General features: G+C 37.0%; 2 protein-coding genes across 2 annotated transcripts; one reads left to right on the top strand and one right to left on the bottom strand.

Annotated features, from left to right (window-relative positions):
- Window positions 1-2357: 2357 nt before the first annotated feature.
- On the bottom strand, window positions 2358-4576 carry LOC114541056 (E3 SUMO-protein ligase KIAA1586-like). The gene is made up of 2 exons (XM_028561046.1): window positions 2864-4576; window positions 2358-2801 (listed from the first exon to the last, which is right to left on the bottom strand). The coding sequence occupies exons 1-2, from the start codon at window positions 4574-4576 to the stop codon at window positions 2358-2360; spliced, it is 2157 nt and encodes a 718-aa protein (XP_028416847.1).
- Window positions 4577-5392: 816 nt separating this feature from the next.
- LOC114541055 lies at window positions 5393-6292 on the top strand. The gene has a single exon (XM_028561045.1). It carries the CDS (start codon window positions 5393-5395, stop codon window positions 6290-6292), a length of 900 nt encoding a protein of 299 aa, XP_028416846.1.
- The last annotated feature ends 10249 nt before the right edge of the window (window positions 6293-16541 follow it).

The following is a 16541-nucleotide window of genomic DNA, read 5'->3' as shown; positions in this document are numbered from 1 at the left end:
TTTTACCCGAGAGTACTGATTTGTGAATAGGTCTTTCGAAAGTATTTAACAGATGACCGATTTAGATCTACTTCATTTGCATAAAGGCAATTCGTATTGTCGGCCATCTTGGATTCGTTTTCAGACAGGCTCTTCGCACCTTGCAAACTCCCCAAGCACCCCCACTCACTCAGTGCTGTATCCGCAAAAACTTCCAAGAGCCTGAAAACGAGGCTGGCAACTGACATTGGTCGCACTTTCTCCCCAAAAATCCACAAACTCAACAACCCAGGAAGACCCATTGTGTCTGCTTGGGGTTGTCCCGCTGAACACATTTCCAGCCTTCTAGACCATGTCATGGCACCCTTGGTAAAGGATTTACCATCCTATATCAAGGATACCAAACATGCTCTTCAAATCAACAACATTCACTTTCAATCATCCCACTAATTCATTTTCACAATGGATCTCAAATCCTTGTACACTGTTATCCCCCACCAGGATGGTTTGAAGGCCCTCAAATTCTTTTTAGACAAACGCCCCACTCAGGAACCATCAACAACTGTTTTGGTCAGATTAGCAGAACTGGTGCTCACTCTCAACAATTTTTCCTTTGATGGTGAGCATTACCAACAGATAAGTGGTGTAGCAATGGGAACTAAAATGGGTCCCAATTATGCCAACTTGTTTGTTGGTTTTGTGGAAAAACAAATCTATAAACAGTACCCTGGCCCTCCGTGCTGAGTTGGAGAGATTCATCAAATTTGTTGATGAATTTCATCCAGCACTCCAATTCACATGGGAGATAAGTGAGACCAGTGTATCATCCTTAGATATTCTGGTTTCCATCAATGGCAATAGGCTCTCTACCTCAGTGTTTTACAAGCCCACTGACTTCCATAGCTACCTCTTATATTCTTCCTTCCATCCCAGCCACACTAAGAGGTCTATTCTCTTCTCACAATTCCTTCGTCTCCGCCGCTTTTGCAGTGAAGATGATGACTTCCAGTCCAAATGTCTTGAGATGAGAACATTCTTTGTTGGGCGCGGCTATCCCTTCCCACTTATTGACACTGCCTTATCTAAGGCCTCTGACATTTCCTGTTTAGACACCCTTAGTGACTCTGTCTCTAGCACTCCTAGCAGTAATTCTACTCCCTTAGTACTAACACATCATCCCTTCAATTTTGCTGTTAGGGATATTTTACTTAGGAATTTTCTTATCCTGCAGAATGATCCCAAGGCATCTTCCATTTTCACCGATAACCCCCTAGTCTCTTTTCGGCACAACAAAAATATCCAGGACACATTGGTTCACAGCTCTCTACAGCAAAACTGTTCAGAGCCAATGGCACATTCCCAGGTAAAACATGCTCATTTACCAATTCCAGCACTGTTATTTTGGCTCCCAACTCACAGTTTTTCATCAGGCACCATTTCACAGGCCTCTCCTCCAACCTCATTTATTGCATCTCATGCAACAAATGTGGTTTACTATATATCAGTGAAACTGGAAGATCTCTAAGGGTATGGTTTGGTGAACACCATAGGTTGGTTAACAACCACAATAACACCAAGCCTGTTGCCAGACACTTCTGGTAATCATTGTGTCACAGACATGAAAATTCACTCTGCCCCATTTTCGGTACTAACGATAGCCGTAAACGACAAGAAATGCAACTCATCCACAGTCTTGGCACTCTTCATTCCTCTGGCATAAATGAAAGCTCTCTTTCATTTAAGCTACTTCACCCATAGTAATATGACTACCATTTCTTTGTTTATATCAAAGCTGGTTGTGATATGTTTTCGTTGCTGATCAGGCTTCCCTCATTGCAGGCTATTCTTGGCCCACAGTCAGGCGCAGGGTTTCCACTTTGATGGAAATTTCCATATTTCATGGAAATTTAATTATTTTGCCCAATGAAAAGGAATTTTTCATGGAAATGAAAAACCTATGGAAATTCTATGGAAATTTCAATATTTTCTTTCCCCAATTAAACTGACTTATAAACCTTAACTTAAACCTAAACTTAAACTCATAGAGCTTAGTGTTTAAAATTCAATATTTATAAGGATATACAGGGACTTTTGGGGATTGCAATGACAATTTATGTATACTCAGCGATGTTTTGCAAATTTTGGAAGTGGGGGAACGCCGAACGCGTATTTCAAATTTCAATGGGCGTGGCCTATATATGGGCGTGGCCTATATATGGGCGTGGTCAACTGCCTGTAATAAGTTAATAGCCAATTTAGGCATTGCCAAAATACATATAATACAAATTATACAATATCATGTTATACAAAGAGTAAATTCAAACTAATTATCTTGTTAAGACTATGTTCTATATCAGTGATATTTATGTCTAAAATGTCTAAAGTAATTGCCAAAGTCGTTGTTTTGCGGCTGTTTGCTCCTGCTGACTTTCAGCATCTTCCTCTAACTTTCGCTTTCTTACTCTTTCATCATTGGCCGAATGATGTTTTCGCAGCCAGGACTTAGTATATTTTTCTGGATTCCAAGCATTAATCGGAGGACCAACAAGTTTAATAAACATTAAATTCGATATTCGTTCAACAAGTAGGCGATTTCTTACTGACGTACAAACCAAGTTCATTTGACTAAACCCACGTTCGCATTCTGCCGATGAGACCGGGATACAGGAGCAACATCTCAATAGAGGTTGGAGATCGTCAGGTACTCGTCTCCCTTGACTATCAACATAGTCTTGGAACACAGGCACTGTTGAACTTCTTGAAAGGGAAAACCGATCGCACAATGATCGTACCTCTTCCTCGCCATAATTTAGATCAAGATCCTGTGGCCAATAAGTCGGGTAGAGAACGCAAATCTGATCAAGAAGCTTCTGATAGGCAGCACTTTCGCGAACAGTTCCAGAGGCACATGTGGCAAAAGACGATCTTTCATTGCATCTAGCAATTTGTCTATTAGTGCATTAGCATCAATATTGACATGTCTACCATTGGAAACTAGCGGTACAGTGCCAAATTTTCCTTCCTTGACCGCATCCTTGGCTATCATCAACTTTGTTCCAGTCTTGCGCTTCAATGTTTCGATGCTTCTCATGGACCGCTTGATACATCTGTCGGCTTTGACAATGTTCATTGAACGGTGTTGCATGGCCCCGGAGAGCTCAGAAAGCTCAAAAAGAACATCACACATGAGTGCCAAGTCCAACAAGAATTCCTCCGACTGGATTCGCTTGTTTAACCCCTCGTACATTGTTGAATTCTTTCCTTTTTCAGCTGCTTTGTCTTTGAAGTGTTTGCAGAGTGCTTCGTAGTTGTTCCAAACTGCCAAAACCGTCCTGTGACTACTCGCAACCCATCTCGTACTCAGTACCTTACCGATCTTTAGAAGCTGGACATCTAGACTTTTAGCAACTTCTCGTAGTTCGCGCACATTTTTGGGCGATTGGCTGTAAATTGAATACAGTCTTTCAACAAAAATCTTAAAATGGTTTATTCCCATCAATTCTGAAATCGCATCGTCAACCGCAAGTTCTAGGCGATGATTCAAACAGTGCCAGGTGATGAGATTTGGAAAATCATTCATAAGTAGCTCCATGACTCCCGACTTCTTTCCAGTCAAGACACTAGCTCGGTCTGTTGTAAATGCAACAAAATGTTCTTGCAAGTAATCCATGTCAAACCCATGCCGTTTTAAACAAGCAAGTAGTGCTGTATGAACCTCTTTTGCACTTTGACCATTTGTCAACTCCACCAAGTCCAGAAACAAGAATTGTGCTTCTCCTGACCTTTCGAGTTGAGCTTTTAAGTAAATTATCAGTGTTGAAATACCAGACACAGTAGTAGACTTGTCGATCAGAATAGACACTTTCCCTTTGTTTTCATTGATGGTCTTGCAAATTGTGGAACGCATCTCATATGCAATATGGTCAATTATAGCAGTTGCAGAAGATCGTGAATGCAGCCCAGTCCCCATATTGAGCCCATTATGAATTTGCAAGTCAACTAACCCTTCGATATCGTTTAACGGTCGATCATTCTTTGCTATATAATAGCTCGTGTGAAAAACTCTTTTTGTTGTATCTAACCATTCAGTATTCATGACGTCTATATGCGCAGGCATGATGTTCTTCTTCTGCTGATTCACCATCTCTTCTGCTAGTTTATGTGCATCGCTGTTTAAATGTTTGTAAATTTTTTTACGGAGTGAAGTTAACCTAGCTTCTTGCGAATTCCCGTAATATGTCACGCTTGTTGCTTGCCATTCTGTACTCAGGTAACGGCCTTGTGTTCTGTGCGGACCAAGATCTTTTGCGGAAATACAGAAACTGCACCCAAGTTTTCCATTCTTACACTGTAGCCATGGGTAGAGTTGTTGTTTTTCGTGCCACATTTTATCCGTCCAGATCGTTGGCTTGTCAATCACATCAGCCGCTGTCGATGGACCTGCAGCTTCGTCAATTTCGTTGGTTTCGACACGTTCGCTATGTTCACCTGCATTTTCCGGTTGGGGTTCTGCTTGTTCTGGTACTTTCTCGTTTTCTGCAACTAAAACTTCAGCTGACTTTTTAAAAAATCCAGTGATTGTAGGTTGTTTGGACATTTCCTTACCAACTTATAAAACCTAATATTCTATTTCTTAAGTGTTTTTAGCACAAGGACGATAATATCTTTTGATATTATTTTATTCCTTAGAAATCCGTTGATACTTGATACCGTTCTACAGAGATGTCACTCTTGAGAGTGTTTAGCGAGACTATATTATTACTAAATTTACAAGCCCTTTTATACTTTAGCTAGTAAAGGCGAGGCAGTAAAACAATTAAGATTAGCGTAAAATATTTGAGAAGTATTACGCACTGGGCGCGTTTATTTCTTAACAGAATTATACCGTGTTCGTCAGTTTCAGGCATTTCCTTGCGCGCCTACCGGAAACCACATAATGTGCGCAAAACATTAGCGTGACTGCGTGACTAGGCACTTCATGTTCTTCGAAGGTTCTAGATACTAACAAATTTGAATAAGCGGAATCACTTCAAGGCTTGGCTACCAAGCACGGATCTATATATATTTTTTACTATATGTTGAGAAATTACAATAATTGATCATGCATTAATGTTCTATACTTTTATAATGAGTTCTATACTTTTATAAATCTCGTTTTGGGGGAACGCCGTTCCCCATGTGTAATTTTCGCAAGGGGAACGCCGTCAAAATAGTGGGGGAACGCCGTTCCCCCGCGTTCCCCCTGCAAAACATTGCTGTCAGTATACTTTGTTTAGTTTGTGTCCTTTGTTTATGCTTGTGGATTTCGCGCCAAAATAAGATCTGTCCCAATGCATACGATCATGGTAATTGAAGCGTTATGTTTTGTAACTTGAGAGTCTGTAGTCAAAGGTGAATTTACATAAATAGCTTTATGTATGAAGATCGACAGTCAAGCGATGATGATTCCAGTGATAAAGAACCCCAGAGGATAACACAAAATGTTAAAAAGAAATACGAGCAGAAATTTTGCAATAGTTGGCTTACAGAAGGAAAATTTAAAGATTGGATTGAAGCGAAACATGAAGGCACTCGTATGCCTTTCTGTAAAGTGTGCAAGGTTAAATTATCATGCTCAAAAACTGCGTTGTCGAGACATTTAGAAGGGAAAAAGCACCAAGAATTATTTAAAATGCACGCAGATCTGACGAAGTCTCATACACGTATCGGAACTTTTATGAATGGTTTTTCGCGTGATGCAGTTGAGAAACTCAAAATCAAACTGTCCAGTTTTATTGTAGAACACAATCTTCCAATAAGCTTGAGTGAAGATTTGTTAGCCCTATTAACCAGTTTGTTTCCACATGATAAGACTGCAAACATTATTCGTCAGGTACTAGGGTTTAATGTTATTAAAGAGTCCATTGAAGATTTAAGATCACGGAAATTTTCCCTGATTATTGATGAAACAACAGATCGTACCTGTAAAAATCAGCTAGCTATTCTTGTTACATACTTCAATCCAGATACATTTCAAATGGAAAATGATTTAATTGACATTGTACAACTTGAAGATGGCAAGGCTGACACAATTTACCAAGCTATATTGAGATGCTTTAATGATAAGGATATTCCAATGACCAATATTATTGGATTCTGTGCAGATACATGCAATGTGATGTTTGGCAAGTATCATTCTGTTTCACAGCTATTAGTTAAAAATCATCCATGGATTATACCAGTGAAATGCTCTTGTCATATGATTCACTTATGTGCTTCCCGTGCATCTTTACAGTTGCCTAAGTCACTAGAGGATTTGTGCCGAAATATATAAACATATTTCCATGTTTCTCCACTTCAAACAAAGGAATTTCAAAAGTTCAAGAGTTTTTTGATATACCAAAGCACCAGTTCCTGAAACCTGGACAAACAAGGTGGTTGTCAATGAAATTGTGCGTTGACAGAATTGTAGAGCAGTATGAACCATTAAAGCTTTACTTCACAGGAGCAGCAATTGAAGATCCTACACACACAAATGACACAATTTTGAAGAGCCTCAATAACAAATTTAATCAATTTAGTCAATTCATCATTGACAAAAGTTGTCGCAACACTGTTATCCCTTCCTTTTTCAAATGCAGCAGTCGAGCGGGTCTTTAGCCAGTAAAAGTTGATCAAGGATGATTGAAGATCAGCTCTAAAGCAGGAAAGTCTTCTAGCTCTACTTTCAATGAAGCTATCATTCTCTAAGAAAGGAAAGCGAAAGGCATCACTTATGGACCCTACAACACAAATGATCAATCTTCACAAACGGATGAAATTTAAAGCAACAGATGAAGATGCCTCAAAGTTACGAGTTTCGTTTATTGAACAATTAAAGAAAGAAAACAATTTTAATGCTTTAAATACTGTGTTTTCTTGATTTAGTTTTCGTGGAAATTTTATGGAAAATTAAACATCTTGTTTATGGAATTTTTGTCAAATTTATGGAAATTTCGGCTTCACTTGATGGAAATTTCAAATTTGAAAGTGGAAGCACTGGTCAGGCGCCTCTTTGGCAATGTACTGTATTCCAATTTGTTTTGATTTTTTGTTTTCTATTGGCCCATTTTTATGACGTGTTTTGCCCCCATACAAAACATGTATTCTCCCCTATTTATTTTCATACTAACTTTCCTAACAAAGGCCCTCAGGTCAAAACATCGAGAAGTGTTTTGTCTATTTAGGCAGTTGTTATACCGCATTTGATGCTAAGTTGTTTGAAGACGCTGCCACACTGCTCCTTGGTTATATTGTAAATAATTAAGCTATTTCTTCAGTATCACCTAACCTGTATCATATTTCTATCTTACATATAATTCTTATGACAACCCAGAATTACGAATAATATAGATGAAAAGGGCGGACAATAAAATATGTAAATCACAGGATCTTTCCTGTAGACGATGAGTCGTGTGAATGGTTGTGTTCCATTTGCAAGAGTCCATTTCCATATCCTTTAACAGATACTAATGCTTGAAGAGTATTATTAGCAAAGCAAGTGTTACTGAAGTTTTGTATTCCTTTTGGAAGTAAAGTAATCATTTTTATCAATATTGAGAACTAGGGATCCAAGGATAGTGCAAAGTTTTCATGCCCTGTAATACCTAAGCAACCAGATGTTTGTCCCAACATAAACATTTTGACTTATGCCGGTATACCGGTGAACTAGGTTAAACATTAATCAAAATAAAAATTACGCAAAGTACTCAAATTACGTTAGGCGCGGATACTGTCACTATTAAATTATAATTTTATAGTTGCCCATGTAAACCGGCTTAACCGGGCGCGATTTTCTCAGTTTAGTCTCTTTTCTTCGTCAAACAACTGTGACTACATTCACTACATTTATACGATGGCAACAATTTATCCGTCATTTCATAAGAATAGCCAAATTAGTTGCGTTGTAAATAATGTAAATAAACCGCGGTGCATATATAGTCTATGATGTGGATACTTCGACGCGTAAATCGATACAAAACAATATACTTATAATCAATACTGTATACCGCCAAAATGATTTGATTACTGCACAAAATGTCCGTTTTGTACAGTATCATTTATGTACTGTATGCAGAATATCAGGTATCGACTTGCTATTGACATAATATACATTCGTGTAAGAGATCTATCAATACATAAACAACACAGCGTCGTTTCTTCCTAACCTCTTAGCTCAATTTATGAAATAAACCTTCCAAATTATATTTGTGTGGAATTGAACGCTCGTAATCCATAACATAAGTTGATAAATTGCGTAGATTCTCAAAGAATTGCTCGATTTTTACGCCCGGAATGTTTTGAAGCAATGTTCGTCGCTCCTCGTTTCTTTACATCGTGAATAATGTTCAAGTCTCGAAAGCACATGCGCAGTTGCGACGTATAAGAAAAAAATCGGGTGTTCCGGGGGGTAATCCTACGCAAATCCCTTTAAAACAAAACCCAAACCGCGGAAAAGCAATGCTTCAAAATTTACAGTAACCGTCAAATTCCTCAATATTTTGGTGAACTTTGCAAAAGGGATATAGTGTATTAATAAATAAAGCAAGTTAAACTGATTTAAAAACTTTAAATTACTGATCATATACAAAAAGTTACTATACACATAAATCAACTTACCCCCCCGTAAAGTTTACACTATGACTGACTGACTGTCTGACTTACTGACTCGTTTGAATTTTCGCCACTCATCACAATACTGCAAAGTTTCTCAAACTTTGCACTAAAAAGCGAACGTTTACAAGAATCTTGAACAGTCGAAGTGAAATTTAAATATTTTGTGGGAAATGTAAATTCGGCGCATTTTAATTTTGGTTCAAAAACAGGAAATCCATATACACCGGAAGTGATACTGTATTCTAATGTTAGTCCAGTGAAAATATAGCTCAGTGTCCGGAGGTCAAAGGTTGTTATTAATATTCCTGCAACCAGCACACTTCATTTTTTTGACACTGATCTGATTTTTTTAACCATCTGGACAGTCAATGTTATGGTAGATCCGTCCGTAGAGCCTGACTTCTTGTGTAAACAGGACGTGATGTATTTTTTTTATACTAAAATATAATAAAAGTGTGCTGGTTCATGCTCCCCCCAAAAAAATCACATCTAATGCTATACAGTTGGAGGGATACCTCAACTTCACTCCAAATACTTCTCCAATAGATATTTCTTTTGTTTCTTCTTGAATTTCTTTGCTTCATCATCAATTTCATTCCACACTTTTACACCAGAATATCTGATATTTAATTTTCCATTAGTTATGTCTTTAATTAACAGGAAAAAAGAATGTATTAAAGGGTATTGGCAATAATATTTTTATTCCTGTGATCAATTAAGCATATCTATGAAATACTTAATTTCCTATTTTTACTTGTCCAGTGTGTTTATTTGCTTAGACATATCCGAAAGCAGTCATCCGCCATCTTGAAAAAAAACTTGTATGCTAATTTATGCAAAAATAAGTTTGTGACCTCATGTGCAGCGGAGCAGATTTACAATAGTATGCATGCAAGCGCACTCTAAGATGACTTTGAACAGAAACAACAGATATACTTTTTTTTTCTTTCAATTCAAAAAAAAAACTAAGCGCTAGTACCCTACTGTACGTATTAATGGTAAATTTAAAATAAACATGTTTATTTTGCCATTGTAAAAGTGCTGATTATCATTATAGCTAATACTATGTCAATTACGCCGGCTCGTCTAATTTGTACATTTTGTATACTCATCTCTACATTTATTTCGCTAGTGTCGAATTGAAGGCGAAAAATTTGGCAGGCATCATCAAGGAACAATAGCATATCAGCTATATATATTTAATGGTGTCAACATTTTCAATTTGGTCAACCCGGATCAGATGACCATATTAGCCTCCATACGGCTGTACATGTTGTCGTTTAATGCGCAACAAACATACAAATTTGTTATTTTGGTATCCTACTAATCTGTCTATAAGTTTATTGTTTGTGCATCCTGTAGACACAGCATTTTTCAGTATATACGCTACAAATTAAGTTATAAAATTGGATACTAGGCCCTATGTAAACATGTAAAGAACATGACTCATGAGAGGCATCTATCAGGTTGCTGTGTGGCCAAGTGTGGGAGTCAAAAACTAACGCTACATAGAAAGCAATGAAGATAATTTCAAAGATTCAGGCAAACTGTTTCACAATAAGCAAATACAGAGTTGATGAGATTGTTATAACCTGTGCAGCCCTATTTTGTAGTTTTTGCAGTTTATGGCTCAACGATGCCATCCTAGACGGAGTAAAATGGGGAAAAATGTGGCTCAATTGACACTTGATGCACTCTAACTGCTAGCTGTATCTTATTTATTTTTTTTTAGAAGAACCAATCATCACAAATACGGTTTACCAAAATTCGTATTCGAACTCTTTTTCGTGCAAACATAATGATTCAATAGCATTCAGATGCTCCAGACACAACCATTTTTAGCCTAAAAGGTATGGTCGACTTCCTCATCAGACAATTGACTATCATCTCAGTCACTCTACGCAATGATATTGCTTCGCTTCATACCTGATTCGCTTTCAAATTGATAGGGCAATACCTCTTCCACTTGTTTATCATGGTTATTTTTCATTCAAGTAATTGAAAAGTGCAAAATCTCTTAAGAACTATGACATCGCGATTTGATCTCCCCTGCACCTGATGTCACAAGGGTAAAAGATAGTACCAAAAGATAATTTTTTTGAAAATCGCTCCAAGATGGCGGAAGAATTGAATATTAATCATGAAATAACTAGAAAGCAAAACAGTTTGGGTGAAAAATAATCACATATTCATAATCAGGAGGTTGAATATAACCGATAGCAAGAATAAAAAAAAATTATTGCCAATATCCTTTAATTACTTGAGAGTTAGTACAGTCCACAGTTAAAATCACTTAAAGTGCATATGACATGAATACCATTTTTTCACCAAAAATTCGCAAAAATCAGGCGATCCGAATGATATGTATCATTCGATGGTCGGATAAATACTTCCAAAAGATATGTTGGATCAAACATGCCAAAATTGGGTTTTCTCAAAAGTTGGCCGGGAAAAAAGAGGCTGAGAACTAACTAGGGTTTTGACATCATACCGGGCAGACAAGAAAATCGACTAGTGTCACATTACAATAAATATAGTGTTTACAGCAGCGTTTCTATCTTATCTTATCGGGAATCAAAGTTTATCAAACTCGATTTTTTTCCCAATGTCGGCATTCGAGACTTACGATGAAGAATCTTCATCATCAGCTTCCAAATTTGAAGAAACATCGGATTATGAACTTGAGATAGAGGAGTATGAACCTCACTCAGATGGGACGCAACACAGCTATGCTTCATGCGCTGTTAAAAAAAAAGTTTGCAGTTCATCCGCGCTTGCACCGTACGATGATGAACCTATAGCAGACGAGGAATGGGTTGAAAGCTATCAGGAAAGAAAGAAAAAGGAAAAAGTTCACGTAAATTCGCTGCAAGAAAGATTGGATGAAAAAATTCCTATAATGAATTGGTGAGTATTTTACTGTAGTACCTAAATACCACGCATGTTTGTTTGTAGATACACCACATTGGCTTGTTTACAATTTGTTTTTTCAAAGACAAACATGATTTCTTTATTAATTCCAAAACATAGGTGCAAATGTAATAATTGTGGACTAAGTATGGTGCAAAATGTTTACGAAACTCAATGCTGTCAGGAAATTGAAAGGTGCATCCAGTCCCTACACTCAGACAAAGTGTTAGAAGACGTTGAAACTCCACCTTCTTGCATTACCAGTCATCTAGGATTTAGGTCGAACTGCTTGGAAAAATGGAGTCTACGATTGGCGGCCTCAAATTATAAAAAGAAGGATCTTCGGAGATATACTCAAGCGGCTTCTGTGAATGCGCAAGTGCATATTTAATAAAAATAATGCAACTGGCATTGTTTGTAGTGCACTGTGTCTGTTATTTGTCATGGTGTAAGAATAAAATCAAGATTTTAAGATCAAATCACAAATTAGAGTATTCTTCTCATGGAGTGTATCTTCTTAGATTTCTTAGATCTGTATCATACAGGCAATTTACCAGACTTGTGTATGGCAAATTGGGCAAATTAAGAATACCATTACCATCCTGTGTGTACCAAGCAATTCGGACACAATTTCCAAGTGAAAAGACCTTCACAGGATATGAAGAGGATTCATCAGACTCAGACTATTAATTCTTTTATTTATCTCCTAAATATGTCCATAGTTGATGTCTTATGTAAATAAATGTTAACCTTTAAACATTCTCAGTTCTTTTGTTCCGTGGGCAATTTGCAACAAACTTATGCCCTTTCATGGGTTGTTGACATTCCTTGCAACGTGGTTTTGCCCTTTGGCTTTGTCTCTCTGCTAGAGCTGGCTCGTCACGGCTTACTATAGATAAAAAAACTTTTTTAGACACAGCAATTTATTATTTATATATGCCTGATAATTCTCAATATGAGATGTAATGTAGCATGTGTGAAATACATGAACACAGCTATCCTTATTTTAATTTATGTCAAAAAAATTCAACCTGCAGTTGGGGGCACATCTTTAGTGATAATTTTTCTTCTCTCTTCCCGCTTCTCAATGGCTTTATCTCTGGCTGCTTCACTAACATGTGTCATGGTGCTGGGGTAATTTCTTTTATCAATGTTACTTCCTCCTCTAGAGTATTCTTTTTCATTGCATCAAGCAGAGTCATCCAGACTTCTTGAACATAATCTTCAAACAAAGAGAAATAATTTGAGATTTGAAAGTATGCAGTTAAACACTAAATGATGTTGTGCGAAAAGTACACACAAAACAGATACCCAAATATTTGCTTACCAAAATTAGCTTTCACTTTGATGTCTCTCACGTGGCTCCCCATTTTAAATTTTGGGTAATAAAACTCACTGATCTGACCCATCAGACTTCTTTCTGGTTCTCGTTAAGATTGCAAAAGATGTACAACAGCTATATACCTAAGTAACAATAACATACCACTGCTCTCTGTTAGTACACTTTTCAAAATGTCAAAATGGATTAAATATTATTCAAGACTTTTAGAAAGACAAGAAAGCGCCCTACATTTGCAACATGCATAACTTTATTTCAAGAGTTCCATTACCTGATATACATTCCTGGGTAAGAGAAATGGATCATCTTTGGTGCAAAATGATTTAAGACTGAATGGAAACCTTCCAGGCAGCTTGTCTGATTAATGGGATGCCTGTTTGATGCCTTTAAGAAGTCTTTTATTTGTCAGGGCTTTTTTGACCTTCTCATATACAACAGATTCTATAAATTAAGGGTAAAATAATCAAACATATCAGTTAACTATAATATGTAAATTTTCTCTATATATTAAGCACTGCATAATATGAAGTGGATTGTTGTAACATAAAAATATACACTGACCATGCCCAAGTATAATTAATATATGTAGGTAATTTAGACAACTTACTCTCATCAAGCCACTGCCTTGGTTCAATTTCACCATGTACACACTTGTTAAAAAGAGGGTCCTCAAAATCTTCATGCTTATCCAGAATATGCTCAAGGAAGGAAAGGAATTTTGCCAAAATCACCTTGCCATCTCCAGACTTTGTTGATGTGGCACTCCATGTTAAATGATTTTTGCATCCTCGAATCCATGGGTTTATCTCCTCACAGTCACTTTCCTTACCAATCTTCATTAACACTTTTCTAATTTCTGAAATGGTAATAATAATAGTAATAATAGATATAAATGGCTACAAATCTGATTCCTGAATAAACATTTCAAAAAATTCACAAACATTCTTTTTCTCAAATGCCAAAGATCAAAGTAGTGTGTCACTTTCTTCAACTGCTCTCTCATATACTTTGCAATTGAAGAATGGCGATCTGTTATGAGGCAATCCAAAGTGACTCCCTGTTTGCGCAGGTAGTCCATACATTGCTGGAAGGCCAAAAACTCTATGCCCTGACTACTTCCAGCTTCATTTCTCTATTTAAAATTAGTAAAAAATATTTGAGGGTTACACACTAACAAATGCAGGCATATGATGATTCTTCATCATATATATAACATATCTAAAACATATAAGTAGTACTTGCTATAATGTACCTGAACAAGGGAGAAGTGGATTATATTTGGTGTTGTGCAATTAAATAGTGTGTAGGCACAGTACTTAGCACTGTGCCCCATGCTATCATGCCTGCCATCTCCAGCTATAACAGCTGGTTTCTTGGTTGCCTCAATCGTATGCTTTTGACATTTCTTCCAATACAGTGAAACTGCAGGGAACAACATCTCCTATACATAAACATATTGCATATCATTATATCATAATACATTTTGGCATACTGTTTTTTTATTACATATCACTAGCACATCAATAAATAATAGATAACTTACTGTTTGATGCCTAGAAAATTGCCTCAAAGAATGGCACAGCAAACCCATGTGGGAAAACACCCTAAACACTTTGCTAGCAGAAGCACCAGCCAACAATATTGCAAAGCTCAGAAGAAGGTTCCCTGCTACTGCCTTGGTGCCTTCTATTTTTAGTTGGCTGTGCCACACATACTCCTCTAGGCAATCTGAATTAGGACAATGCACTTTAATAATGACCATTGTCCCATGTTGAGTTGATTCCACATTGACATTGTCACCTTTACAGCTTCTACAAATTTGAAAAAGCAGCAGCAACTGGGATAGGAACACAATATATTTTGGTTCTGTCCTTATGTTATCTTCATTGAGGTTTGGTCTAGATACAAAAAACAACACAAAATTATATATAAATACTAAAAAAAGTTGCATGACCACTTATTAATTTGGTAGTAAACTTCAATTAGCATTGACTTGGAACAAAAAATTTATCAAACCTATTTGTATCAGAGCTAGATGTTTTTCTGTTTCTGTTTCACTCTGGTCATTTACCTCACAGTAATCATCTGATCTAATTACATCATCAGGCATAACCATTGATGAGGCAATATCATCTGAACTTATCAGGTCCAAATAACAGCATTGTCTTCACCTCACCAACAATCGGACCACTTTCAGTTCCAAGTTCTTAAGAGACACAAAGTACCACACAAATAAATCAGTACCTGTAAGTTAACACTGAGATTTTTGATGGTATGATTGATTTGATGGTACAATTCTATAGATCTAAGAATAATAATTTCGGTTATATTGACACCATTTACATACTTGTCGGTTCTAATTCTTTTTGGGTAGCCCTTTCTTCCTCCAAATTCCTTTCGCAGTCAATCAATCGATTCCGAAGAAGTTGGTTCTCCTTTTGTAATTGGATACACTGCTCACATTCATGGGTCATGTCCAATGTTTGGGTGAACTTTTCATTTTCAGTTGTTTGTAGTTTCTATTAAGATATTAAATAGGCGGTTTACACCCATAGAATCACTGATAACAACTAAACAAGTTGATAAAAAATTAAAAAACAACTTTTAGTACCACGCAAGTTTCATCCGCTGCAATTCCGGTTTCTACGCCAGTGTCCCAATCTGTTGAAACAGATGGTTGTGATTCCTCACTATGGGATGCGCTTTCTCTCATAACCTAAAAGGGTATTTAGAACGTTCAACTCTAATGAATCACTGACATAATTTTTCGATAAATAAATCTAAAACATGAGTAAATTAGCAAATGTAACATCTCACCTTGCGTCGAATCGTCCTTGCAGATCTCGCAGATAAGTCTGTGTGTTTTTCGACTGCAATTTGTACTGTTGGAAACTGGGTGTAACCCCAATTTCGTTTCTGTTGAGTCGAGGGAATGTGCATTCTTCTAAACCAGGCAAGTTCAGATTCCGCATAAAGTCATCATCCTGAAAATGTTTGGAGCAAACATGGCTTTGACCTGATGGCTCCCATCCAGCGCGCTTGAGTTTGACAAAGTCTACCCACTTTTTTCGTTGCCTTACTGCCTCTGGGCACAAATCTCCATTACACGGTATCGGATGTATGGCTATTTGATTTTCAGCATCTGGTATGTTTGAACAACCGTATACGACACATCTAGCGGGCATTTTGCAGCGCAAAGTATACAAATTTTTTACGCATATGACATATAATTATTGTAATGTGACACTAGTCGATTTTCTTGTCTGCCCTGTATGACGTCAAAACCCTAGTTAGTTCTCAGCCTCTTTTTTCCCGGCCAACTTTTGAAAAAACCCAATATGCCATGGCATGTTTGATCCAAAATATATTTTAGAAGTATTTATCCAACCATCGAATGATACATATCATTCAAATCGCCTGATTTTTGCAAATTTTTGGTGAAAAAATGGTGTTCATGTCATATGCACTTTAACATAATGAGCTCCTTGTTCTCTTTTGTTAGGTAAGATAAGTGCTTTTTTAATGCAAGATTATAATAATCTCTGTAATAGCGTATCATCTCTCATGATGATGCATGATGCACGACTGTCAGTATACCACAATGCATTGCGTATTATGGAATAATATATTTCGCGGCATGAATTTTCAATGGCTGTTCTCCTATGAATTTCCCAATGGC

The sequence above is a fragment of the Dendronephthya gigantea genome, unplaced genomic scaffold (genome assembly GCF_004324835.1).
Source record: "Dendronephthya gigantea isolate DGI-Jeju-01 unplaced genomic scaffold, DenGig_1.0 000263F, whole genome shotgun sequence".
In the NCBI taxonomy this organism is placed as follows: domain Eukaryota; kingdom Metazoa; phylum Cnidaria; class Anthozoa; order Malacalcyonacea; family Nephtheidae; genus Dendronephthya; species Dendronephthya gigantea.
This window is presented reverse-complemented; position numbering and strand designations above follow the sequence as displayed.